Genomic DNA, 25,252 nt, shown 5'->3' on the forward strand with positions numbered 1-25,252 from the left:
TGAAGGCAGGGCTCCCAGAGCTGCTTCTCTGTCCCAGGCGCTGGCCTGGTGCCCGCTGGAGCCGTTCTGTCCCCGTCAGCACAAATCCTGCGGCCTCAGCAGCTGTCCTAGGCCTGGGGGGGAGGCATCCTCGCCGTCTGCATATTCTGGCAGCTGGGCTGGCCAGGCGGGGGCCACCTCACCTGCTCAGACTCATCAGGCGGTCACAGGGCAAGTGTGTGTGTGTGTGTGTGCATGTGCGTGTGTGTTTGAGCACACGCGTGCAGGGGTGCGTGTGCTGCTGCAGTGTCTTGTTGCTAAAGAGCCCGCCCAGGGGGCTCCCTGAGAAGCCAGCTTTGCTGTTCTGAATGGAAGGAGGCCAGGTTTCCCTGAGAAACCCCAGAATAGCCCCTGACCACCCGCGGGGAACCTGGCATGGCCTCCCTGTGGTCAGCACGGCCCTCTGGTCCTGTCTGCTCCGGCCCCAGCTCATGGCCGGCTGGCTTCTCCTTGGACTGTACGGGGGTGGGGGTGGGGGTGGGGGTGCCGCAGAGGGGGCCTGGATGAACAGGCTTTAGAGGGTGCCTGCAGAGTGCCAGCCCCCTGCCGGGCCCTGGGGGGTGAGGGGTCGCCAGGCCATGGGGCCATTTGATGGGAACTCTCACAGAGGTGGCTACAGACTGTGGGGCTCCCACTGCAGGATGGTGGGAGGAGGCTGATGTGGCGAAAAGGGAACAGCCCCTTCCCCACCCTGGGCCCCGGTGTCCCTCCTCGCTGCGGCCCAGGAGGGCCTTGGCTGGGACCCGGGGTGGGAGAGGGAGCCCTGGGGTGAGGGGCCGCTCAGGCCAAGGAAGGCAGGAAGGGCCAGCTCCCAAAATAGAGCCGACAGGAGCTCCTGCCCATACAAGGCTCCTGGAATCTGGACCCCAGGGACCCCAGGCCGCCAGCTCGGCTGAAACTCGGCCGCCCCCGCTGCCCCTGTAGTCTGCCCACAGCACCTCCGGGGGCCCTGTGCAGTGTCCTCTCAGCTGGCCGCAGACATGGTAAGACTGCTCCTGGTGCCCCGCAGAGCCCCTAGGGAGCTGGCCGGGGGGTCGAGCAGGAGCTGGGGCCACGCCTGACGGTCTGAGGGTCCCTCTGGGAACCTGAGGAAGATGCCGAGCGGAGCTGGGCAGAGAGCACGGGGTGGGGGGCCCACGGCTCAGCCCTGCCAGCAGGGACGCCGGGCCTGCTCTGGGGGCCGGGGCAGAACAGCCCTTTCCTAGGCTGCCTTGGAGGTGGCCGGGCAGGGGTGGCCAGGTGCTGGGTCGCCCCTCGGGGATGCTGGGGCCCTGGAAGCCCGCGCCGACCCTCACCTGGGCTCGCTGTCCACTGCAGCCCTCCTGCTGGCCCGGCCCCATCTCGGGCCCCTTCCGTGCTCAAGAGCCACGCTTGGGCCGCCCGGTCTGAAGCCTGCTGTGGGCTGGGGCAGAGTGCACGTGCCCCTTGTCCTGGGGCCTCCCGCCTCCCCTGGCCGGAGGGCAGAAGGGCCCCTGGTGAGCTTGGGCCTGTGTCCCCACAGATGGAGCGCCTGACGGTGGAGCAGATCAAGGACTACAGGGGCGTCTTTGAGATGTTCGATGAGGAGGGCAACGGGCAGGTGAAGACGGGAGAGCTGGCGCGGCTCATGGGCCTACTGGGCATCAACCCCACCAAGAGTGAGCTGGCCTCCATGGCCAAGGACATGGACCGGGACAGTGAGGCCGGCCGGGGCAGCCCTGGGCGGGGGGGGGGGGGGTACTGTGCCACCCTCACCCAGGCCCTGCTGCCTGCTCCCGGCAGAGAAAGGCTTCTTCAGCTACGACAGCTTCCTGGCCCTGATGGGCGTGTACCGGGAGAAGGCGCAGAACCAGGAGCACGAGCTCAGGTTGGCCTTCCGCGTCTTCAACAAGGAAGGCAAGGGCTGCATCGACTGGGACGCTCAAGTAGGGCCCGGCCGTCTGGGGCGGTGGGGGGGGAGGGGTTGGGGGCGAGTGCCCCCTGGCGGCTACTCAGTGCGGGGCTGCGGCAGGTCCGTGCTCATGAACGCCAGGGAGCCCCTCAAGGAGGTGGAGGCCGAGCAGATGACGAAGGAGGCGGACAAGGGCGGGGACGGGACCATCAAGGGTGAGTGGCGGCCGGGCCCTGGGAGCGGGTCCCTCTGCTCTCAGAGTTCGAGGTGATGATGACGGGGGAGTCCTTCAAGCTGGTCCAGTAGGAGCAGCCGCCGCGGCCGGGGGAGGCCTGCCTGGAGGAAGGCTGCTGCTGCTCGCATCCGCCCCAGCCCGCTCCAGGGCGAATAAACGCTCCAGCCAGACCATGTGCCTCGGTGTCCTCGTCGGGACGGCAAAGATGTGGGGCTGGAGGCGGGAGAGGGTCTCCCAGGGCCAGGCCGTCACTTCTGTGGGACAGCAGACAGCAGCAGGAGGGCCAGGCTGGGTGCGGGCTGAGGACCACGCACCCGCCCGCCTCCCTGCCGCGGGAGGAGGCTGCCCGAGGGCCCCTCCCCGAGCCCCTTCCTCTGTGTGGAGACCACTTAGGTACCAACTTTATTCTCTCCCCAAAAAGCAGTGGACGTCACAGCAGACCCTGAGCCCTGTGGGGCCTTCTCTGGGCTGAGGCTGGGCCGGGGGCCAGGGCTGAGTGTAGCAGCCTGCGCGCACGCGCATGTGGCCAACACAGGGCTGGCTGGCTCGGCTGCCCAGCGTCACACAGCAACGAGGCCAGGGCTGCAGCACTGTGCTGGACGGTGGCCTTCCTGGGGAGATGGTGGGGGTGGGTTGGGGGTCCCCAGCTCCAAGAGCCCTGGCACAGTCCCCTGTGAGCGCAGAGGCTGGTGGCAGGGGGAGGCTCAGGGGGCCTTCCCGCCCCCTCCGGGGGGCACCAGGGCTACAGCCAGGGTTGCTGGGCACCGTGGTCCAGTTCCTGGGGCCTGCAGGAGTCTCTAGGCATGAGGCCCCAGGGAAGGGGCTGGCTCTTCCTGTCTGGTCTTGGCCATCCTGATGGCCTCATCGTAGGAGGGTGGCAGGTCGGGGGCGTGCGGGCTGTAGGCGGGAGGGGTCAAGAAGTCGAGGTCCGACTCCCCAAAGGGCAGGGGCAGCCGTGTGCTCAGCGGGTACTGCACGGAGCTGTAGGCTGCAGGGAACCAGAACAGTGTGGGGCTGGGTCTGGCCCTCGCCAGCCCCCTAGTACCCCTGCAGGCAGGAGGGCCACCAGGGCAGGTCTGCAGGCACTCACAAGTCACAGTGCTGTGCACAGGGCTGTCACTGTCCAAGCGGATGGCCATCAGGTCGCAAGGCTGAGGGGCTGGTGGCAGGTGTGGCTGGGTGTGCGCCCGCTTCCGGAGACAGCAGAACCGGATGCAGCTGGCCGTGACCCCGCACAGCAGCAGCAGAAGGACAGTGAGCAGGATGAGCCTGGGCAGGGAGGAGCAAGGCCCTACCGCTGGACTGACCCCCGGCCACTCCTGGGGCTGGGGCAGGGGGTCACGGCCCAGGCGCTCAAGAGAAGGCAATGCGCAGGATAAAAGAAAGCCAGGGACTGTCTCTGCAGGCCAGAGACCTCCTTCCTGGCCAGAGCTGGGCCCGAGGAGCCGGCCCATCCTGGCCTCCTGCTGCTGGGCCGGCCCTGGCTGTCTCTCCAGGCTGGCCACAAGTGGCCTTGGGCTCACTCCCAGGACACCCTGTCCCAGGCTGACTGCACAATACTGTGCCCAGACTAACGACCGTGTTCACAGGGGCCTCCCACAGGGGCCGGGAGTGAGGGAGTGGGAGCTGGGCAGCAGGTTAGGAAGGGAAGCTCACCCAGGGCCCAGGGTGGGGGATGGGGGGTGGGGGAGGCGGGAGTTGTCTTCAGTCCTGAGGACTCACAGCGGAGGTCACCCCTGATGCTGGGGGTGGGGTGGGGGGGGGGTGGACCTGCGAGGCTGCCGAGGGCCCCACTGCCTTCCCGTCAGCGGCCCAGGATGGGGACAGAGACAGGCAGGGTGGGGGTCTGGTGGGCTTGGCCCGGGGTGAACCCGCGCACCTGGGTGTGCGCCGCGGCCTCCACTTACCCCACGTGCCACAGGCTGCTCCAGCGGGCCTGGGGCGGGCACCTGCGGGACGGCAGCACGTGGAGCAGGCGGGGCGGGGGCCCTGCCGACAGTCCGGCTCGAGCCTCCCCACCCCCGCCCGGGGAGGGGCCGGAACGCTGCTCCCTCCTTCCACCCCAATCCCCCAACTTACTGGTCCGAGGGGTCGCAGCTGCCTTCCGCGAAGCTCAGCGCCACCTGTGGGGACAGGGATGCGTCCGGGCCGGGGCGCGCCAAGCGCAGACCCGCCCCATGGTGCCCTAGTCGAGCGCCCGGCGACCCACCTGCGGCAGCGGCAGGAGCGGCGGCAGCAGCAGGACCCCTCGGGAAGCCGGCGGCCCAGCGAACATGCTCGGCGCCGACGGGAACGCTAACAGGGCGGCCTCGCAGCTTTATAGGAGCCCCGCCCCAGGCCACGCCCAGCGCAAGACTCCGCCCTCGGGAGACCCGTCCATTGGAGGGATGGCGGCGTAGCTTTGCCCAGATGCCCCGCCCCAACCCTCTGCCCAAGGTTAGCCGCGCCCCCTAGAGGCCCCTCCCACTCGGGCTCTTCCTCCTGGACACGCCCGATTCCCCCGCCCCCAAATCCCCCGCGCCTCGGCCCTGCTCTGGAGCCTGGGTTCACGCGGAGGAGGGCAGTTTTGTCCTGGCATCCGGTAATCGGGTTCCAGGTGGGCCGGGGCGCCCCTCGGACATTTGTGGCCGGGTCTGCACGGGGTGTGGGGCTGGGGGGGGCTGGGGGGCAGAACACACGTGGCCCACACCCCAGGGTTCCAGGTGAAGGCTAACAGAGGTCAAGACGCTGGGGCGCTCGCCGCCCTCTGCCCTTTTCTCCATCACCCGGTGGTCGGGCTGAGGGAGGTGCAGAGTGGTCTGCCTGTTCTGGGGGCGTGGGAGAAGCTACCCCGGCGTGTCTGTCTGCTTGGCGCTCTCATCTCCCCAGTGGAGATGCCTGGATCTCTTCTCATGCCTGGATCTGCCAGGTACCTGCTCCTGTCTCTGCCTGAAGCTGTCCTGCACCTCTGGGCTGTGCCAGGGCCCCCAGGGCCCCTTCTGCCCACCCTGCTTCAGCTAGGCCAGCTGAGCTTGGCTCCTGGCCATCCTTCGTCCTCCTCCTGCCTTGGAGCCCAGCTCAGGAGCGGGTCGGAGGAGGATGGGCAGAAGTCCAGCCAGCATGGCAGGGCCTTGGCCAGGGAGTACCAGGGCGCGCTAGCAGGAGAGCCAGGCCAGGGTTATTTTTATTTATTTATTTGGGGCTATGTACGTGCAGTCGCTTGATGTGAGATCTCAGTTCCCAGACCAGGGGTTGCCCCCCTGGGCCACAGTGATGAAAACTCTGAGACCGCCAGTGACTGCCAGGCTGGGGTTTAGAGGAGAGCGGCCTGCCCCTCCTGCGGGCCTGCCTGCTGAGGAGGCAGGGGCCATGGGCCACAGGCAGGACTTCCTCCTGGGGCCCATCCCGGGCTGCAGGACCCTGCCCTCTCTTCTCCTCTGGTGAGAGAGCCCCCAGTGAGGGTTAGGAAAGGAAAGGACCAGCAAAATGCTCTGTGTGGCTGCTGTCCGTGACTCAAGGTTAGGAGAGTGATAGACCTCCCGGCACCGAGGGCCCTGAGGAAGGGGGATGATGGCAGGCGGCTCCAGGCCGATGTCCCGAAGCCCGAGCCCAGGAAAGGCCCAGACGCACCTTGTCCTCTCCTGCCAGGGAAGGCTCAAGGTGCTCTGCCGGTGGCTGGCACGGGGTTGGGGCCAGCAGGTGGGTGTGCTGGGCGGTACACAGGGGCCAACCTGGGCAGGCTTGGGGTTCTCAGGGATCCTGGAACTTACAGGGAGGCCTAAGGGGCTTTGCCGCCCCCTTCCCCCTGCTCGCTGGGCCTCTCCCAGTGTGGGCCAGTCTCAACTCCAGCCCTCACCCCCAGTGCTCGGCCCTGCCAGCTGTCCCCCCCAGGGCTCAGGAGGTGCCTCCTCATCTTCCAGGCCGAGGTCACTGTTTGGTGGGACAGGGCTCCATCCAGCTCTCCCTCTGTGCTCTCCCGCGGCTCACCACAGCCCACACTGCAGGCCTGGATTCAGAGGCTTTATTGACAGGTCTGTGGGGGCAGATCCCCCACCCCCAGCACAGCCTCTAAAGGCTGGGTGGGTGTGGGAGGGGCGGGGGTGCCGAGGGGCTCAGGTGAGGGGTAGGTCGTGCTCAGGACTGGCCGCGTTGCTCGTTCCAAATCCACACTCAGGAAGGGGGAGCTCTTGGCCCCTGGCCCCCTGGCCCCAGGGCAGCAAGAAGCGGCCAGACTTGTGGGGCTGGGGTGCCCTGGCCATGGGGTCATAGGGCCCACAGGCCAGGGGAGGCTTGGTGGGGGCAGGAGGACGGGGGGGCTTTGTGGAGGGGCTCCTGCGGCCTCAGGGACCGGTCAGCACGTGGGCGAGAAAGAGGATCTTGCGCGTCTCCTTCACGTCCCCCCTGAGCTGCAGCAGCGCTGACGCCACGAGTGGGTGGTCCGGCTGGAGGAAGAGGAGGGAAGGGGTGCCCTAGGCAGCTGGCACAGCAGGCAGATCCGTTTTCTGGCCATTACATGGCCCGCTTCACCCGCCCCGGGCCCTCCCGGTGACCCCTCCCTGGGGGGGGCGGTGCCCATCCCGCCAGGCCTCTGGCTTCGCACAGCTCCCTGGCCACCAGCCCAGGCACCTACGTCAAAGTCGATGGGGGGCACCCAGGAGACGCTGATGGTCTTGGTCTGGCCACGCTCCACGAAGCCCTTCGAGGGCTCGATGGTGAAGCCCTTGTGCTGCAGGGACGCGACGCCGTCCAGGCTGAACTCCGCCGTCTGTGGACATTGGGGCTGTCGGCAGGCTGGCGGGCCGGGCACGGCTCCCAGAAGGCAGTGGTCTGGGGACGAGCGCGCCCCGCCACCTGCCCTCTCAGCTCTGCCCGGCAGGCTGCCCACTCCCCACCTCTTGAGGGCAGGACCAGGAGGGGTTCCGACTGCCCAGGCAGTGGTGGATACGGAGGTGCCAGGCCGGCCAGGGAGGTCCCCACCTTCTTTGGGGACAGCTGGGTGGTCCGGATGCAGCCCACCTGCAGTTCTCGGGTGGCAGGGGGGGCGGGTGTGTCTGTGTCCTGCTGGACATAGGCCAGGGTCAACAGGATGGGCTTCAGCTCCTCAGCTTCTGAAGAGGGAGGGCCTGGTTGGGGGCTGGGGCGCCAGCGGTGGGCGGGCGGATGGCCCAGGGAGTCAGGCAGGCACCGTGGGTGGAGCTGGTCCCCTGGCCCGTCCTCCAGCCTTCCCCCCACCCCACCCGGCTGTGGGAGATGGGCTGGGAATACCACCCTACCTGCAGGCCCACAGGGGCTAAGGGCGCCCCTCTTACCGCCGGCCCTGCCCCGTTGGGTCTCCCAGCCCCTCCGAGGGCTCACCCTCTCTGCGCTCCTGGTCGAAGGCAGGGATCACGGCCAGGGACTCCACGGGCACGTCCAGGGGGTCTCCGCCCTCCACGAACATCATGTGCTCGCGGGCCGCGCCCTTCAGGATGATCTGGCGGGAGATTTTCTGGGGACGGGAGCACAGCGGCCTCCGACTGCGACCCCGCCAGTGGGGTCTGGCTGGGGGCAGGGCTGGGGGGGCGGGCCTGTGGGACCCGGGATGCTGGTGTCTCTACCCGGTGACCCCCAACTCGACGAGGAGCCCCCAGACACCCCAGGCCTCGAGTGGGGGCGGGCGTGGGGCTGGGGGGTCCAGGCTGGGCTCCTGGGGCCGCACCTTTTCGAAGAGCACAACCTGCAGCCGGTCAGAGAAGTACAGGCTCTCGTGGTCCGGGCTGAAGGTCACGGTGAAGTCCTGGGCCCTGCCGGGGTCCATGACGCCCTCGACTGGGACCACGCTGAACACGCTCTGGCCACTGAGGTTCTGGGTACCTGGGGGCCGGGCGGGCCTGGCAGGTCCAGTTGCCCCTGCAGTGCCCCGCGCAGTCTGCCCACCTCGTCCTGCTCCTCCCCGCAGTGGTGCCACACCTGCCTGCTGACTCACCCACAACCTCTGTCCTCTGGGCCGGGGCGGCCAGGAACTGCGGCAGCTGGTGCTGGTTCCTGGTCCTGGTGGAGAGACTGTCCAGCTGCACTGAGAACTTGATGGGCAGCGAGGAGCTGTTCTGCAGCTGCAAGGGTCAGGGCTGTCACGGGGCCAGCCGGGCAGGCTCAGGCTGGCCTCCAGCCAAACTGGGACCTCGCCCTCACCCTCGCCCCCTGAGAGCACCCCTTGCCCTGGACAAGGCATTCCTGGAGACCCTGCCTGGGCTCGGCTGTCGGGAGAGCAGCACCCAGGGCCAGGCCGGCCTTCCTGCCGGGCGTGGAGGGAAGGGCAGGGCCGCCTGGCCAGGGAGTCGGCGAGGGGCCCAGGAAGGGGCCGAGGTGCGGGGAGCGGCCTGCACCCTGGGCCCGGCGGGTGCTTTACCTTGAAGACCGAGGAGACAGATTCCCCGGCAATCACGTAACCCATGTGCAGCACGTCCCCTTCAATGGAGCACGTGACCGCGGACGCCACGCCCGTGCCCGTGAGGGTCAGGTGCAGCGAGCCTCTCTTGGTGACGATGTCCAGGGTTTCCTGGGCCTGTGGAGACCACGTCCCTGAGCTTGGGGCAGGCACCTGTCAGGCCCACGTGGGGGAACTCAGTCTTGGGAGCCGCTGGGTCGGGCTGCGCTGGGGCTGGGACGGCCTGGGCATCCTGGTCCCTCCTTCCAGCAGCAGGCGAGGGCCCGGAGGACCAGCTGCTCCCGGGTCCGGCTGGCTGGGCTACGGGCCTGAGCGCCTGGCAGGTGTACGGGGTGGGAGGCTGGGGGAGCCCCACGGCTGCAGGACACTCACCACGCAGCTCTCACGGGGAGAGAAAGACAGCTCCAGGACCTGGGTCTCGCCAGAGGGCAGCCTGCTGATGGGGTTTAGCAGGACAAAGGGGCCGCTGGGGTTCAGCACGGAGTACTCCAGCTGAGGGCCCGGCGTCAAGGAGAGGTGGCAAGGGCGGGCCGCAGCCTGTCACCAGACCCCTGCGGTCCCTGCGAGCCGCCCGGGCCAGCTACGGACAAGGATACGTGGAGATCCTCGGGGCAGATGTTCTGGATGGAGACCTTCTTTAGGCCGTGGTGTCCTGAAAGGGGTTGGGTCATGGCCCCAGGCCTGGGGGTGGGGTGTGGGAGCCCACCTGGTGCCGGTGGGGGTTTCGCGTGGGGGGCTGGGCCCGCTCGATGGGGACACACCTACAGCGACGTCACCGAAGTTGGAGATGGTCTTGCCTTTGTCGGACGTCACCACGATGGATGGCGCCACCGCCGGACACCACAGCTCCAGGTACAGGGTGTTATGGGGACTGGGGGCAGGCGGGGGGGGGCTGCTGAGGGCAGAGTGGGTGGCTGGGTGGCCCTGTCCTCCCGGCTGGACCCTTGGGGGCCCCGCCCAGATCTGGGATGGCACAGAGTAGGGACTGGGACTTCTTGGCTGGCCGTGCCCACCCTGCCCAGAACGCCGCACCTGAAGCTCAGGGGTTCCGTCCCCTTCCTGTCCTTGGTGTCACCACTGGCAACAACACAGGGGATCACAAACTTGTCAAACTTCCCTGGGAAAGACCTGGTCAGGGCGGCCTGCGCAGCCTGGTACTCCTGGGAGCTGCAAAGGAGCGGCCCAAGTGCACTTACCCGCCCGCCCTGCCCAGCCCGGGAACCCCAGGGCCAGGGCGCGGGGATGGGGGCCTGGAGGCTGCGCCGCGGGCCAGGCTGTGGCTGTCCCAGTTTCCTCTGTCAGCTGGCTTTCTCTCAGCTGCCTGGGTTCCCGTGGGGCCTCCCCTGACCCCGGGGTCCTGGTCAGGCACTGAACTAGAGAGCCTTTTTCCTGGGGCCACAGGCGAGGGTCCAGGGCTGGCAAGTGACTAGAGCCCATCAGAGCTCGTTCTGCAAGGGGGAGGCTGGGGCTGCCGAGCGGGGAACATGGGGCTCAGGGCTCAGTGTCTGCCCGGCCCTTAGAGTGGGGTTGCTCACAGGGACACTGGGTCCGGGGGAAGGAGGTGAGCAGATGCCCTGGAAGGCAGAGCCTGAGGGGCCTCTAGGTAGCTCCTGATTCCAGCTATGCCTGAAGCCAGACCAGCCCTGGACTTCTGGGCACAGGCTCAGAACAACTCTGCTCCAGTCGGGGAAGTCTCTGTGTGGGGCTAGAAGCCGTGGGCGGCCTTCTCTCGGGCCCACCTGGATGTGAGGTCCTGCTTCTGCAGCTCGGGGGGCTGGGAGGAGGAGGAACGGAATGACCGATCTCGGTTCTGCAGCTGCAGGATGGAGACAGACTGCCTCCGCTGGTCCTTCTTCTGGGTGGCCATGTCCCTGCGGAACTGCACGGGGGAGAGGCTGGCTGGGGGGCTCACCCGGGGCTTTGCGCCGCCCAGGTCAGGATCCTTGGTTGTGGGTTTCGGGGGTCAGGGAGCCTGGTGGCCACTCCGGAGTCTGCTTTCGCCCACGGGGAAACCCCAGCACGAGGAGCTGGTCAGAGCTGGGGCCTCTTCCCTGGTGCCTCGCGCCCCAGGTGCCTCTCCCTCCTGCGGGGGCTGCCACAGCGGGTGCTCAAGATAGAGACCCGGGCACTGGGGAGGTGATCTGGGATCCTGACGGCCCCGGGAGCAGGCGTGGGTGGGCAGCGCTCAGGGCCCTGGGCCTCCCACCTCTGTTCACACTCCCTGTCCGGCCTGTACTTGCTAAGATTCGCAGCACCCCCCACGCCCCTGTAAGTGCAAGCCCCGCCCCTAAGCAGTGTGCAGAGGGGTGTCCACTGGCCTAGAGAGAAGACGGAGGAGCTCTGCCAAGAGCAAGTGTTAAGCTCCTGAAACAGCATGACGCATAGAGCACTCCAGAAAAGTCTGCCCAGGGCTCCGGGCGGTGGGCTGCCCACCCCTGGCCTCCGAGTCTCGAGGCGGGTGGTGTTTGTTGCCAAGCCTTTGTGTAAGCAGCAGGCAGCCCCGTGGCCCTGCTCCCCGCCACGTACGGAGGATTTGCTTTCGGCTTCTTTGATCAGGGCCTGGAAGGCTTCCTGGTGGATCAGCTCACTGGGCAGCACGGGCCGGAAGGCCACCTGGATCAGGTACCGCTGTGACGAGAGAAGCCAGAGCACAGTGGGAACCCACCCTGCTGGGGCCCTCCGCTCGCGGGCACCCTGCTGCCCCCACCCCCGATCTCCTTCAGGGCCTGCCCTCTGACACCTCCCGCGTGACACGTCCCTTCGTTCTTTGGGATTTCGGCTCAGCGAGATCTCCAGGAAGGCCCTTCCCGACCACTCCCCGGGGAGCGGGGGCTGCAGGGTGATCACCGAGCCCACGTGGGGTAGCGGCCTGGGACGGAGACGCCAGATGGGCCGGGACCCAGCCCACTGCCCAGGAGGCTCCAGGGAGGAAAGAAGTTGGTTTTTAGCCCCTCAGGTCCGGGGTGAGCTCCTGCACCCTAACCTGTGCTCACCGAGGGTGCAGCGGCCTCTGCAAAGCACCTGCATATCACGGTCCATCCCACGGGGCCACCCAGGTCCCACAGAGGGCTCCCTCATCAAGGTCTCCCCTGTGCTCAGGGTGCGGGGGTGGGGGGGGGGCAGAGGATGGGTCGGGGAGCACAGAGGCGGGGAGCGGGGAGAAGGGGGGAACGGCAGCAGTAACCCCCTTGCAGATAAACTTACTCAGCCACACTGGCTCAGTTTAGCACGAAGTGTTTTAAATAACCGCACTTCCTGAAACCCTGCCAGGGCCCAGGACTCTCGTGTCCATTCTCACTCAGTGCCCTCAACGGGCCTCACCGTGGCTGTCACCACCAACTCTTAAAGGTAAGGACTTAGGCCCCTTGGGGCTGTGGTGCCCTGGGGACGCTGAAACCACTCTCTGCCACCAGCCCCAGGCTCCTTCTGCTCTCTCAGGAAAAGCCGAGGTGGGGGATGCTTTACCCCCTAACCAGTGGTGAGCACCCTGTGTCCCTTTGCTGTGAGGTCCTAGGCTGCACGGCCCTCTCCCACGACACAGCCTGAGCCCCCAGCCAGCTTCCTGGGTGTCAGCTGCCCACGGCCCCTTGCCTCTGGGGCCAAGCCCCGAACCAGCCCCCCCAAGGGGCCAACACCCACCTTTCCTGGCCACACGGTCCCCACCAAGGGAGAGATGGTGATGGGCAAATCTGGGGGCAGCAGGAACTCGAAAGATGTGGGCCCCACCGGGGAGGCGTCCTCTGAGCCGATGCGTGGCACCGAGTGGGTCAGGGAGTTCAGGCTCACGTGGGAATTGATGACATACAGGGAGGCCACAGATGTGTCGTACAAGGAGGTGGCGGCGAACTTGATCTGGTGGTGGGACAGCTCCAGGGGCGGACGGACACCCACGGCCCGGCACGTCAGCTTGAAGCACCTGGAAGTGACCCGAGTGGACGGCTCAGCCTGGGTGGAGGCGGGGGCCCCGTGTGCAGAGTGCCCAGGACCTGGACAGCAGTCATCACAGGTTTTGCTTACAACTCCACTGATGAATTTTTTTTTTGGCCGTGCCCATAGTGTGCGGAAGTTCCTGCGCCAGGGCTTGAACCTGCGTCCCAGCAGCGACCTGAGCCACTGCACTGACAATGCCAGATCCTTAACCCATTGCACCATGGGGGAACTCCCTCATTAATGAGGTTTAATAAATTTTGAAACTACCTTGCACTCCTGTGCGCATTTTCAGTGGATGGTTAACAATTTTTTTTTTTTTTTGGTCTTTTTAGGGCCACACCTGTGGCACATGGAGGTTCCCAGGCTAGGGGTCTAATTGGAGCTGTAGCCGCCGGCCTACACCACAGCCACAGTAACGCGGGATCTGAGCCGCATCTGCGACCTACACCACAGCTCATGGCAGCGCTGGATCCTTAATCCACTGAGCGAGGCCAGGGATCAAACCCGCAACCTCATGGTTCCTAGTTGGATTCGTTAACCACTGTGCCACGACGGGAACTTCCAATGGTTAACAATTTTAATCACAAGCATAAACAGTTGCAAAGGAGGTAATTTCTGGCTTATTTCCTTAAATATTTACTGATGTTTCAAAAAATAGAACTAGGAGTTCCCATTGTGGCTTAGTGGAAATGAACCCATCTAGTAACCATGAGGATGCTTGTTCGATCCCTGGCCTCGCTCAGTGGGTTAAGGATCCGGCGCTGCCATGAGCTGTGGTGTAGGTTGCAGACATGGCTCAGATCTGACATTGCTGTGGCTGTGGCTGTGGTGTAGGCGGGCAGCTGCAGCTCCAATTGGACCCCTAGCCTGGGAACCTCCATATGCCACAGGTGCGGCCCTAAAAAGCAAAATAAAATAAATAAAATGAAAAAGTTACCCTTTAAATATAAACACGGGACGTTATAGTGCATTGATCCCTGCCACCATCCCTTTAAAAAGAAAGAAGAGCTTTGGTATTTAGACTCCGGCAGGTCACCGGCCGCACTTCTTTGGCCACTCCATCCACTGCCCTTCCCGCCATCTAATCACACGCATGTCCACGCTGCACCAGGTGAGTCTGTACCCTGTCCTGACCTGTCTGGAACAAAAATGTGTTCTTATGTTGAAACATTTCCCTGTATACTTTTGTGTCTTGTGACCAGAGGCTCTGAGTGCTAAAAAAATTCCTTCTGGGAGAAGACGTCATTGGGGTTGAAAAGGCATAAATGCACGAAATGTCATGATCATGGTGCCCGTGGAAGCGCCCGTGGCCACCTGCCTCCACAGGGGCTGAAGCAGGAGCCGCTGCGGCTGCCAACCCTCAACCCTTCTCCCCGACGGGCGCTCAGGGCGGAGATCAGGAGTGGGGCGCTCTGGGCTCTGGGAAAACTGAAGAACAGGCCTTCAGAGGGTTAGATATTTTCAGGAGATTTTATGAGTCCGATTCTTGTATCTCCTCTTATCTAGAAAAGCACTAAAATCCTTCCTGGCGACGTCTGCTCCTCGTGACTGGCAGACATCGTCTGTAAACTGAGTGCCTGGTGGCAAGTACCTCCCCCTTCACCGAAATCCAATATAAACTGACCCCCCCACCACCTCTTTTTTTTTTTTTTTTTTGCTTTTTAGGGCTGCACTCATGGCTTGTGGGAGTGCCCAGGCTGGGGGTTGAATCCGAGCTGCAGCTGCCGGCCTACACCACAGCCACAGCAACGCCGGATCCTTAACCCCCTGAGCGAGGCCAGGGATCGAACATGCGTCCTCATGGATACTAGTCAGATTTGCTCCTGCTCCTCCACAATGGGACCTCCTCCCGACACCTCTTTGGAGCGGTTTTTCAGAGTGAAATGCTGCCTCCCAAGTTAGAGTCCTCATTTTGTCCCAAATAAAACTTAACCCACGGCCCTCACACTGTGTGTGTTTCTTCTCAGTCGACAGTTACACAGAAAAAGTAAGACCCCAACATCGCTCATCATTAGAAAAAATGCAAATCAAAACTCCAAGGAGGTATCTTCTCCCACCAGTCAGAGTGGCCATCATCAAAAGCCTGTGCTGCAGAGGGTGTGGAGAAAAGGGACCCTCCTTCGCTGCTGGTGGGGACGTAAACTGGGGCGGCCACCATAGAAACAATAGGAAAGCTCCTTAAAAAACTAAGAACAGAGGTGCAGGATGACCCAGCAATCCCACTCCTGGGCGTCTATCCAGAGAAAAACATCATTCAAAAAGATACATGCACCCCAGTGCTCCCTGCAACTATCTTTGCAAGAGCCAAGACTCGGAAGCCACCACGGAAGGCTGGCTAAAGAAGCCATGGGGGGGGGGATATTACTCAACCATAAAAAGAACGAAATCATGCCATGTGCAGCAACGTGGATGGACCTGGAGATGATCCCACTGAGTGAAGTGAGTCAGACAAAGCCCAACACCATACAGCAGCACATATGTGGAGTCTGATGAAAACGACTCCAATGAACGTATTCATAGAACAGAAACAGACGGGCAGGTCTCAAAGTCACACTTCCAGGTGCCGGAGGGGAAATGCGGGGGAAGCGGTAAATTGGGAGTTTGGGATTGACGCAAACACACGACTACACATAAGACCAATAATCAGCAAGGCGCTATTGGCGGGAAAAGGACCCGAGAAGGAGCGGATCCGCACCCAGGCCTGGCCGATTCGCTGCGCTGTCCGCCTGAAACTCACACAACATTGAAAATCAACCACATTCCAAAAAAATTAAAAACAAAGCAAGGGAGTTCCCATCGTAGCGCAGCAGAAACTAATCCGACTAGGAACCATGAGGTTGCGGGTTCGGTCCCTGCCCTTGCTCAGTGGGTTAACGATCTGGCGTTACCGTGAGCTGTGGAGTAGGTCGCAGACAGGGCTCAGATCTCAAGTTGCTGTGGCTCTGGCGTAGGCCGGTGGCTACAGCTCTGATTAGACCCTTAGCCTGGGAACCTCCATATGCCGCAGGTGTGGCCCTGAAAAGACATAAAAGCAAAAAAAAAAAACCCAAACAAAACAAAACAAAAACCACCCCAAAGCAAGACCTGATCAGAGGTAGTCCCTGTGTGGCCTGTGGCCTCACTCTGCTGACCCAGGAACCACGGACAGGGGTTGGGGTGGGCGCCTTGCACCCCCAATCCCTTCCTAACACTCCTATGGCGGTGTGCCTTCTGACGTCGCTCTGAAGAACCCCCCCTGCAGCTCACCAGGTCCTGCTCCATTGTGCCACGAGGAAAGGGGTCCCCATCGCCACGTCCCAGACTCGCCAGACTCTGTCACCTGGGGATCTCACAGCAGTGGGTTCAGCCAGGACACGGAAAGCGCTGGGCCTCCTGTTCCCTGCCACCCAGCGCCACATTTGCTGAGAAAATGCTTTTCCCTCTGTGTGGCTTTAAATGTTTCTTCCGGGAGTTCCCATTGTAGCACAGTGGAAAGGAACTTGACTGGCATCCATGAGGACGCAGGTTTGATCCCTGGCCTTGCTCAGTGGGTTAAGGATCCGGCGTTGCTGTGGCTGTGGTGTAGGTCATGCGGCTTGGATCCCGCCTTGCTGTGGTGTTGGTGTGGCCCAGCAGCTGTTACAGCTCTGATTCAACCCCTAGCCTGGGAACTTCCGTATGTGTCCTAAAAAGTAAAAAAGCAAAAAAAGGAAAAATTTCTCCCTCCCAAACCCTGAGGCTCAGTGCCTGGGGATGCCTTCCGCTGGCCTCAGGGCCAGAGCTGCTGCACGGCTGCATCTTTTGTTGTGGGATATGCTGTTAAACATTGGTTTATTTTTTAATTTTTTATTTTTTTTATGGCTGTACCCACAGCATGTGGCAGTTCCCGGGCCAGGGAGTGAATCCAAGCTGCAGCTGCAGTGGTGCCAGATCCTGTAACCCGCTGCGGTGGGCGGAGGATTGAACCCACACTTCTGCAGTTGGATTCTTAACCCACTGAGCCACAGCAAGAACTCCTATTTTTGCTTTTTAAAATATATCTAGTGCCTGAAGTTCTGGTCGTGGCGCAGTGGTTGACGAATCCGACTAGGAATCATGAGGTTGCGGGTTTAATCCCTGCCCTTGCTCAGTGGGTTAAGGATCTGGCGTTGCCGTGAGCTGTGGTGTAGGTTGTAGATGCGGCTATATATATATATATATATATATATATATATATATATAGTGCCCATTTTAATTTCTTCTTTGGTCATATTTTAAACATTTTTTTGCTTAAATTTTAATTAATTTATATCCTTCCAGTTTTATTGAGATACAATTGGCAAACAGCACCTATGAGTTCAAGGTGTATAGCGTAACGATTTGATGCGCACGCATCATGAAAAGATGCTAAGTTTAGTGAACATCCATCATCTCACAAAATTAAAGGAATAGAAAAAAATTTTTCTTTGTGCTGAGACCTCTTTGACTATCTTAGTAGCTTTCATGTGTGACACAGAGTGGGGTTAGTTGTATTTGTGTTGTACATTGCACCTCTAGCACTGGTTTATCTTATAACTGGAAGGTTTAAGCTTTGATTTGATTTCCTTAGTAGTCATTTGACTATTCCGACCTGTTTTTCTCTGTGTCTGTTGCGGTAAAAGTTGTGGTTTTCTGAGGAATGTGTCTGTTTCATGCAAACCGTCACGCTGACGGGCATGAAAGTGTTCACAACGTTTTCTTCTCTTTCTGATGGTGGTGGGGTCTGGAGGGGTGGCCCCTTCTCCCCTCCGAGATTTTTTTTGGCAATTTGTGGGTTTTTTTTTTTTTGTCTTTTTGGCATTTCTTGGGCCGCTCTCGCAGCATATGGAGGTTCCCAGGCTAGGGGTCCAATCGGAGCTGTAGCCACCGGCCTACGCCAGAGCCACAGTAACTTGGGATCTGAGCTGCATCTGCGACCTACACCACAGCTCATGGCAACACCGGATCCTTAACCCACTCCCTGAGCAAGGCCAGGGCTCGAACCCGCAACCTCATGGTTCCTAGTCAGATTCGTTAACCACTGCGCCACGACCGGAACTCTGGCAATTTGTGTTTTATCTCTTTTTTAATCTTCATTTGTCTTGCCAGAAGTAATTAATTTACTAATTTCCAGAAAAAAGACTTCAAGTTTTGTTGTTTTTCTCCACTGAATATTAGATTTCTGTCTCACCGATTTCCACTGATTTTTAAATGTTCTTTCCTTCTACTTTCTTTGGGTTTAGTGTACTGTGCTCTCCTCCCAGTTCTTGAGATGGAAACTTAGATGATGGGTAATCTACAGCCTCTTCTCTTCTCCTTTATTTAGGGCCACACCTGCTGCGTAATGACTTTCCTGGATTAGGGGTCAGATCGGAGCTGCAGCGGCTGGCCTCTACCACGGCCACAGAAGCATGGGATCTGAGCAGCATCTGCAGGTTCTCAACCTGCTGAGCGCAATGGGAACTCCTCTTTTCTTCTTTACATGCATGGGAACTAGAAACATCCCACTCAGCGACGCTTTTGGTGGTTGACAAGCCCTCACACTGAACAAATCCACAATCACATCCACAGCCGTATCCACGTGGATCACCATGGAGTTGGGGGTGGAAAGCAGAAGCACAATGTAGATAAAAGTGTGGAGTCTGACCCACTGATGTGGGGCATCCACGCTCCCCAGTCCGCCTGGGGCTCCTCTGGTTTTACCACTGAAATCCCACAGCCCAGAAGTGGCCAGGCTGGGGCGCCGACAGGGCCAATCGCCTGCATTTACGTAGAGTTAGGGGTGTACCTGTGACGGATACAACAGGCGGGAGGGAAACTAAGACACTCACAACTTGGAGGGACCCGGGCCGATTCGGGGGGTGGCTCTGGGGAGGCGGTGACCATGACATCTACTGCTGCCAACAGACAGCCTATCCCTGCACCTACGGGAGACCGAGGCGGACGCGGTGAGAACGTAAGAGCCGCTAATCCGTGGGGAGCGGACAGGATGCTGCGTCTTTGAGTTCTGGGCAAGGGTGGACCTTCCGAAGCCGGCGACCCTGTTTTTAGCTCGTCCGCCCTAAGGAGGGCGCTCCAGAGCCGCGAAGTTAGGGGAGAAGGTGCACTGGGCCCCAAAGCTTGGTGGGAAAGGACCAAGACCAACCACAAACACAGCTGTGAAAAGACAAGAGAAAATAAGGAGCAGCACCACATTCGTACAGACAACGGAAGGAGCCAGAGACGTGCCCATGAGACACCTGAAAAGGGCAGAAAGTCGTACAAGATACGAAAAAACAACACAAGCTGGATTCCCACGGAGTTAGAAGTGCGGTATCATAACTCAGGAAAGAATTACAGATACAAGAGATGCAGAAACGAAGACTCAGGAGGAGCCACGGAGGAAGGAGCACGGCAGACAAGTCCTACTGAGGAAGAGGGATAAAGTGGAAATGCCTAAAAATCGTGAGGGAAAGGGTTCAAGAGAAAGAGGCATATGCGGAAGCAGAGAGGAACCATCATGTTTATAACAGGAGGTTCCAAGGAGGAAAACTCAAGGACGCGAAGAAAGCAAATATTAGGGACGAGAATTCAAGGAAACGTTCCCGAAATACAAAAAGGTGAGAAAGGCACCAGGCACCGGGCAAATCAACCCACAACGGCCGACACGAAGCGCGTTCTTGCGAAAGTACTGGGTTTTAACCAGATTTGTGAGCATCCGGCAGCCGGAGGGACTTGGACAGACACACTCATTCTGGGCGGCAGCGCGGAGGCCAACCCGCCAGTCACGTGGATGCGACCAGAGACTCCCACACGGAGAGCAGTCGGACAGAGAGAGACAAACGCCCCAGGGTATCATTCATAGCCAGAGTCTAAAATACGGCCAAATGGACCCTTCAAAACAGAAACTGACCCAAGGACGAGGAGGACAAACGTGTGGTCGCCAAGGAGGGGGGGCGGGGAGTTGGGGGAGTCGCCGAAAACTTCCGGAGGCAGAGTGGATGAGCAGCAGCGCCTGGGGTCCACCCTGGGCAACTGCAAAGCCCGGCTCCTGGGAAAGACCATGATGGAAGAGTCAAAAAAAGAACATCTGTGTGTGTATGTCTAAGCCACTTTGCTGTACAGAAGGAATTAGCAGGACACTGTAAATCAGCTACGCCTTAGCGAAAACGTTCAAGAAAAAGATGTATCAGAGTATACGAAAGCTTCAAGATCGTTCCCGCTACAGCACAACGGGATCGGCGGCATGGCTGCAGCACCAGGACGCAGGTTCAATCCCCGGCCCCGCACCGTGGATTAGGGGATCTGGTGTTGCTGCAGCTGCAGTGTAGGTCGCAACTGTGGCTTGGATCTGATCCCTGGCCTGGAAGCTCCAGAGGCTGTGGGGTGGCCAAAAAAAAGAAAAAAAAAGAAAAAGGTAAACCAGCTATGATGGAAAAAATAAAAATCATTAAAAAAAAAAGAAAAAGCTCTCAAACCTCAACAGGAAGTCCAATTTTAAAAGGGGGCAAAGACCTTAACACACTTTTTTTCACCAAAAAAAAAAAAAATGTGGATGCAAGTAGGCTCATGAGAAGCAGTGTCAGGGACGCACATCGCGCCGCAGCCAGGGCTGTTCCTACCCCTTGGGGTGTCTCTCCATCCCCCGAAGAAACAAATCTGACAGCGCCCGGCGCCCGTGAGGGTGCAGCAGCGGGAATGCACATACAGGATGGCGAGACGGGGAGTTCAAAGCAAACTCTCCGCGTTGCCTGGCAGTCCCTCTCACAGATATCCACCCCGGGGCCATGTCACCTCGGGCCACATGAAGACCTGCACGTGAATGGTTGGAGCGGCTTCGCTCGAGGATGCCGAGACCTGTCCTCCAGCAGGTGGGCTGCAGGGCAGGCGTCCCTGAAGTGGGAAGAGCGTGAGCCGGGGCGGGAGTGGGGGGTGGGCGCCCTGGCTCACAGGTGGCCTGTTTTCAGGGTGGAGCCAGCTTAGCTGTGTGATGGGAGCTGAGGTGTCAGGATGAGGCCAAGGTTCAGGCTGGAGCTCTGGAGACAGGGCTGGGCTCCAGCGGAGCTGGTTCCCTGGGCTCTGCTCCAGCTGCTCTAACTCCGTGGCCTTATGGCTGGAGCTGCTTCTGCTCCTCCAAGACGGCATTCAATTCATATGTAGGTAGTTTTTGAAAAAGGCTAAACACACAACTAATGAACATCTAAGGAGCTTCCATCACAGGCCAGAGCCCGTGTGGGCGGTGAGGTTGCTTCAGTGATTAAATTAGCAGATATGAACCCTCCTCTTGTGGGACTTGATTTCTAGCAGCTGAGAGCTGTGAACAAGGCACAGAAAGGCCCCTGGCCCACTGGGGGGTCATGAGCAACCAGAGGGAGGGGCGGGCTGTGTGGGCGATGGGCTGCGCAGGTCGGTGGGGTCTGGTGCCCCAGGGCGCCCCCTGGCCCCTAACTCTGCCCCAGCCCCCAAATCACCACCCATGAACTCACTCCTGCCCCCATCCCCGCCAACGCTGCTCCCAGGCCTGCTGGTCCTGCCTCGGCCACTGCCCAGGCCAGAGGAAGGCTTGGTCAGCGTGAGAAGGGGCTGTCCCCCAGGGCTCCGCCAGCCCGACCCCAAGCCTGCACCCAGTGGCAACTTGGCTGGAAGTGGGGTGGGGGCCAGGAAAGGAGAGGAAGGGAAGCATGGGGCGGGGGCTGCTGGGTTGGCTCCACGGGGTGGGGGAGGGCAGTGCCTGGGCTCCTTGTCACTGGAGGCTGATCAGCCCAGGCAGCAGGGGTGGCCTCACGCCAGCCCCATGCACCAGCCTCTGTCTCCTGATCTCAGGTGGCTGTGGGGGAGAGACTGGACACTCCAGCGCGTTAGGCTGAGTGGGGCTTGTGCCCCCTCCCCCGAGAGCAGAGGACTCTGCATACTCACCCCCCAGGGACATGCTCACCCACATGCCCACAGGCACGCGTGCACAATGCACTCACACACACACACATACACACAGTCACACACACACTCACACACTCAGACACACATGCATGCTGCACTGACACACACACAGGTGCACATGCTCACACATGCACTTACATACATGCTCACACACTCCCTCATGCACGCAGACACATGTGCACAATGCACTCACACACGCACTCTTATACATGGTCATACATGCACTCACATGCACGGTCACACACTCAGACACACAAGCACGCTGCACTCACACACACACTCATACTGGGTAATACACACACTCATGCACACAGACACACGTGCACAATGTACTCACACACGCAAGGTGTGCACGCTCGCATACACACTACACACGTGCTGTCCCATGTGCACTGGCACGTGTGCACACATGGGGGTGCGCTGCTCCAGCCTGCAGGGCGGCCGGATCCCGCCCCCCCCCCCCGCCCCGGCAGCTCTACCGGCCTGAGCTTCTGAGGCCGGCGGTGCTGCCCAGCCCTGAGGTCAGCCTGGCCACAGAGGCTCCATGCCCTGCCGGGCTCACCGGTTGATCTCGGACTTGCAGACGAGCTCGAAGCTGTACTCCTTGGCCTTGATGGGCTGGAAGATCACGTCGAGCTGCAGGGTTTCCAGCGGCAGGATCGTCCCAAACCCATCGTTGGGCTGGACGTCCACACACTGGCCGGCGGAGAGGAAGAGGCTGGCGTGAAACCACTGACCTGCTGAGGGGCCGGGGGACGGTGTGGATGTTCGTGTGGCTGGGGTGCGGCAGAGCACGTGAGCAAGCACAAACGCGTGTGGCTGCTGGCATGTCATGTGTCACGTGTGAACCCGTGTCTCTGCATATGCGATCATGCGAGCAGCTGAGTGTGCTTGTGGGAGGGAGGGGTGGGTGCATGTGTGCCTGGGTGTATGTGAGCGCACACGTATGTCTGGGTGTGAAAGTGTAGGTCTCTATGTCTGTGAGTTGGGTATCTGTTTGTGGGCATGTCTGGGTGTGTGAGCGTGTGTCTGCCTGCATGTGAGCATGTGTGTATGGGAGTGTGTCTGGGTGTGTGAGCACATGTTGCATGCATGCAAGCCTGTGTGTGGGAGTGTGCCTGGGTGTGTGTGTGGGGCATGTCTGGGTGTGTAAGCACGTGTGTAAGTGTTTGTCTGCATGTGGGCACGTGTGCGTGGGAGTGTGCTTGCGTGCCTGCGAGTGCTCGGTGGGGTCTTTGGTGGGGGAGGGAGGGGCGGCCAGGCGGGTGGGGTTCTGGGAGGAAGGGACCCTGTGGGTGCAGTGGGCAGAGAGGGCGAGAGGGGTGGGGTGAGGTGGTCGGGGCAGTGGAGGGAGACCTGGTCAAGGTGCCTGAAGGTGAGCGTGGAGTCCGGAGGTGGGTGAGCCCCGTGCCCAGCGCCTCCCGCTTGACCACACGAGGCACCTTGGGGAGCCCGATGAACCCGAACCCCTGGGGCAGGAGGGAGTGGTTGCAGAGGCCGACTTGGGTCCTGACGGCCTCCGAGACGGTGCAGTAGCCAAAGTCCACCACTGAGGGGCTGAGCTCCAGGTCCGAGGTGGTGACCACGGCGTGGAGGGTAAAGCCCACGGGTCTGATCTGAAGCGCAGAGGGCACACGGTCACTAGCCAGTTTATGCAAACGTTCCCCAAACCAGAAAGGCCCCAGCCCTGCGGTGACCAGGTGGCTGACAGGGCACCTTTCACGGGCCTGAGCCTCTGGTCATAGCACATCCACGGCCCTGCAGCCCCTGCTGGAGGGGGCAGCGAGGGCAGGGTGCAGGAGGGGGCCGGGGGTGGGGGCCGCACTGCATGCCCGGGGGGGCCGTGTGCACTGGTGCCCTGGCCTGAGGGTGGGGGCAGACCCTGCACGCATGTGGTCTGGGTGCCTGGGGACAGCCCCCAGTGGCCTTTCTCTGACCCCCAAACATCCTCTCCGCATCTCCCCTGTGCAGCGGCTGCTCAGGCAGGGGACAGACCTGCTGCACTGGGAGCCAGGACAGCTCCAAGGGCTGGGCCCTGCCCTCCGCCCTCTGCCGGCACTGCCCTGGGCCAGGTGCCCGGGGTTCCCAGAAGTGCCCACACAGACCTGGTCGGCCACCCGTATGGTCATCGGGGCCTCCAGAACGCAGCTTTCCTTGTCAAAGTACTTCCCTGCGTCCTCCGGGAGGGAGTGTCTGGAAGAGACCGGAGACATCTGAAGGCCTCTTCTTCTCGATATTTGCGAAATGACAAAAAGCCAAACTGCGAGGGTGACTTTAAATCCTGCAAGGGAGTGCCCGTTGTGGTGCAGTGGAAACGAATCCGACTAGGAACCATGAGGTTGCGGGTTCCATCCCTGGCCTGGCTCAGCGGGTTAGGGATCTGGCGTTGCTGTGAGCTGTGGTGTGGGTCGCAGACGAGGCTTGGATCCCGCATGGCTGTGGCTGTGGTTTAGGCCGGCAGCTGAAGCTCCGATTGGACCCCTAGCCTGGGAACCTCCATATGCCGTGGGTGTGGCCCCAAAAAGCAAAAAAAAAAAAAAAAAAAAGTCCACCAAGAGCTACGAGTTACACACAGTGTAAGAAATACAGGCGCCATGACAAGCGGGAACCGACACCCAGTTCTCACCAGGAGCCCCAGGACCCCGTGGAGCAGCCCCGCCCGCCCGCACCTGGGCAGGAACTTGAGCTGCACCGAGAAGGAGGACATGGCCTGGATGTAGCCGGTCTCGGGCAGGAGCTCCACGTGGCCCCTCAGCTCCTTGCAGACCTCGAACTTCAGGCGCAGGGCGGCTTTGGACCTGCAGCACCAAGGGATGCATTTAGTCCCTGCGGACTGGGGGCGCACCGAGCCCCCCTCGCCTCCACTGCTGGGTCCTCGGAGCCCTGCCCGGTGATGCGGTCTGGACGGGGTCCCTCACGGACAAGACCACTGCAAGCAGAACGTGCTCCGGTCGGTTCTCAGAAACCCACGTGTTTTCCAGGAGGACCCTTGCCGGGTAGGCGTGGGTGCAGGGGCCTGGGGTGGGCCCTGGCCCTCCCGGAGTCCCGCCCTCCTACCCCCCCCCAGGAGAGGCAGGACCCCACGCGCCAGCACTAGCCCTGCAGGACGCTGGCCCGGGGTGGAAGGCGCGGTGCCCAGACAGCCTGGCCTTGGTCACTGATGGCAGCTCCCAACCCTTTGACCCTGTTTTCAACTCAGGCCCAGCCAGAGGCCAGAGTGCCCCCCAGGCAGCCCTGACCCCAGGCGGCCCCCAAGCCAAGCACCCGGGCGCTCCCCTCCCCAGCCCCTGATGGGGGGACCATAGGACCCTGGTCCAGAACCTCCAGGGTCTCCTGACGCCCCTGAACTGCCTTGGATGATCCTGGCCTGTCTCATGGCCGGTGGGGCCTGACCCTGAAGTCTGAGCCCCTCTGTAAGGAGACCCACAGCCGCTAAGGACCCGGTGGCCTTGGTGGGGGTGGGGAGGAGTGAAAGGGGCTCACGGGAAGGGCTCTCCCCTCTCTCAACTTGCCCTCTGCCCCCGCTGTCACCCAGCAGGTCTCAGATGGCCCCTCAGGCCCTGGTGTTGTTCCCGTGCCAGCTGGGCTCCTCCCTGGAGGTCTTTGGGAATTAACTCCTTTGCTAGGCCGTGTCCATGAGACTGGCAAATTAAACAAGGGACTGATGGTGGCGTCAAGTCTGTGGCTGGGGGGAGGGTCTGAGAAAGGCCCCCCTGCCCCCCATCCCGAGGTAGAGTGGCCGGAGCCCCTCCAGCTCCCACCCAGGCCGCCGTGCCCCCCACTACGGGCTGGAAGCGGGCCTGGGTGTCGCAGCCTGCACTGCCCGGCTGCGTTTGGTTAATGAAAACCCATTAGGCTCCAACCCCGCGATTTGCCTCCT

At 61.4% G+C, this 25,252-nt stretch overlaps 3 protein-coding genes across 6 annotated transcripts in view; 1 reads left to right on the plus strand and 2 right to left on the minus strand.

The window, feature by feature from the left end:
* Window positions 1-1,479: 1,479 nt before the first annotated feature.
* Window positions 1,480-2,215, plus strand: CALML6 (calmodulin like 6). The gene is made up of 4 exons (XM_047791422.1): window positions 1,480-1,715; window positions 1,801-1,966; window positions 2,030-2,124; window positions 2,169-2,215. Exons 1-4 carry the CDS (start codon window positions 1,541-1,543, stop codon window positions 2,213-2,215), a joined length of 483 nt encoding a protein of 160 aa, XP_047647378.1. The 5' UTR covers window positions 1,480-1,540.
* A 318-nt stretch (window positions 2,216-2,533) lies between these two features.
* TMEM52 (transmembrane protein 52) lies at window positions 2,534-4,438 on the minus strand. 3 transcript variants are annotated; one of them, XM_047792269.1, is made up of 5 exons: window positions 4,354-4,438; window positions 4,224-4,267; window positions 4,052-4,093; window positions 3,235-3,362; window positions 2,534-3,132 (listed from the first exon to the last, which is right to left on the minus strand). In XM_047792269.1, the coding sequence occupies exons 1-5, from the start codon at window positions 4,417-4,419 to the stop codon at window positions 2,942-2,944; spliced, it is 471 nt and encodes a 156-aa protein (XP_047648225.1). In that variant the 5' UTR covers window positions 4,420-4,438; the 3' UTR covers window positions 2,534-2,941. The 3 variants fall into 3 exon arrangements, with proteins under 3 accessions (XP_047648225.1, XP_047648223.1, XP_047648224.1); XM_047792267.1 differs by having other exon boundaries at window positions 3,235-3,413; XM_047792268.1 differs by lacking the exon at window positions 4,052-4,093 and having other exon boundaries at window positions 3,235-3,413.
* Window positions 4,439-6,129: 1,691 nt separating this feature from the next.
* Window positions 6,130-25,252, minus strand: part of CFAP74 (cilia and flagella associated protein 74) — a 62,485-nt gene continuing 43,362 nt past the window's right edge. The window contains exons 23-40 of one of the 2 annotated variants that reach the window (XM_047791177.1): window positions 24,042-24,170; window positions 23,478-23,565; window positions 22,815-22,988; window positions 21,935-22,068; window positions 12,190-12,466; window positions 11,077-11,178; window positions 10,290-10,429; window positions 9,583-9,717; window positions 9,312-9,421; window positions 9,147-9,202; window positions 8,923-9,042; window positions 8,512-8,667; window positions 8,089-8,215; window positions 7,822-7,976; window positions 7,479-7,611; window positions 7,101-7,181; window positions 6,754-6,888; window positions 6,130-6,565 (exon numbers count right to left, since the gene is read on the minus strand). In XM_047791177.1, coding sequence (XP_047647133.1) covers window positions 6,755-6,888; window positions 7,101-7,181; window positions 7,479-7,611; window positions 7,822-7,976; window positions 8,089-8,215; window positions 8,512-8,667; window positions 8,923-9,042; window positions 9,147-9,202; window positions 9,312-9,421; window positions 9,583-9,717; window positions 10,290-10,429; window positions 11,077-11,178; window positions 12,190-12,466; window positions 21,935-22,068; window positions 22,815-22,988; window positions 23,478-23,565; window positions 24,042-24,170 — 2,251 coding nt within the window. In that variant the 3' untranslated portion in view covers window positions 6,130-6,565; window position 6,754. Of the gene's footprint in view, window positions 6,566-6,753; window positions 6,889-7,100; window positions 7,232-7,478; window positions 7,612-7,821; window positions 7,977-8,088; window positions 8,216-8,511; window positions 8,668-8,922; window positions 9,043-9,146; window positions 9,203-9,311; window positions 9,422-9,582; window positions 9,718-10,289; window positions 10,430-11,076; window positions 11,179-12,189; window positions 12,467-21,934; window positions 22,069-22,814; window positions 22,989-23,477; window positions 23,566-24,041; window positions 24,171-25,252 lie in introns of both variants that reach the window. The other variant, XM_047791176.1, reaches the window with a different exon arrangement.

The sequence above is a fragment of the Phacochoerus africanus genome, chromosome 8 (assembly GCF_016906955.1).
Source record: "Phacochoerus africanus isolate WHEZ1 chromosome 8, ROS_Pafr_v1, whole genome shotgun sequence".
Lineage (NCBI taxonomy): Eukaryota > Metazoa > Chordata > Mammalia > Artiodactyla > Suidae > Phacochoerus > Phacochoerus africanus.

Excerpts from the sequence above, each read along its gene's own strand:
- TMEM52 (XM_047792267.1), bottom strand. The coding sequence starts at position 4,419 with ATGTTCGCTGGGCCGCCGGCTTCCCGAGGGGTCCTGCTGCTGCCGCCG. Across the intron at positions 4,268-4,353 it reads CGCTCCTGCCGCTGCCGCAG|GTGGCGCTGAGCTTCGCGGA; the intron begins GTGGGTCGCCGG and ends CTGTCCCCACAG. Across the intron at positions 3,133-3,234 it reads TGTGCACAGCACTGTGACTT|CCTACAGCTCCGTGCAGTAC; the intron begins GTGAGTGCCTGC and ends GGTTCCCTGCAG.
- CALML6 (XM_047791422.1), top strand. The coding sequence starts at position 1,541 with ATGGAGCGCCTGACGGTGGAGCAGATCAAGGACTACAGGGGCGTCTTT. Across the intron at positions 1,716-1,800 it reads CAAGGACATGGACCGGGACA|AGAAAGGCTTCTTCAGCTAC; the intron begins GTGAGGCCGGCC and ends TGCTCCCGGCAG. Across the intron at positions 1,967-2,029 it reads GGGCCCGGCCGTCTGGGGCG|GTCCGTGCTCATGAACGCCA; the intron begins GTGGGGGGGGAG and ends GGGCTGCGGCAG.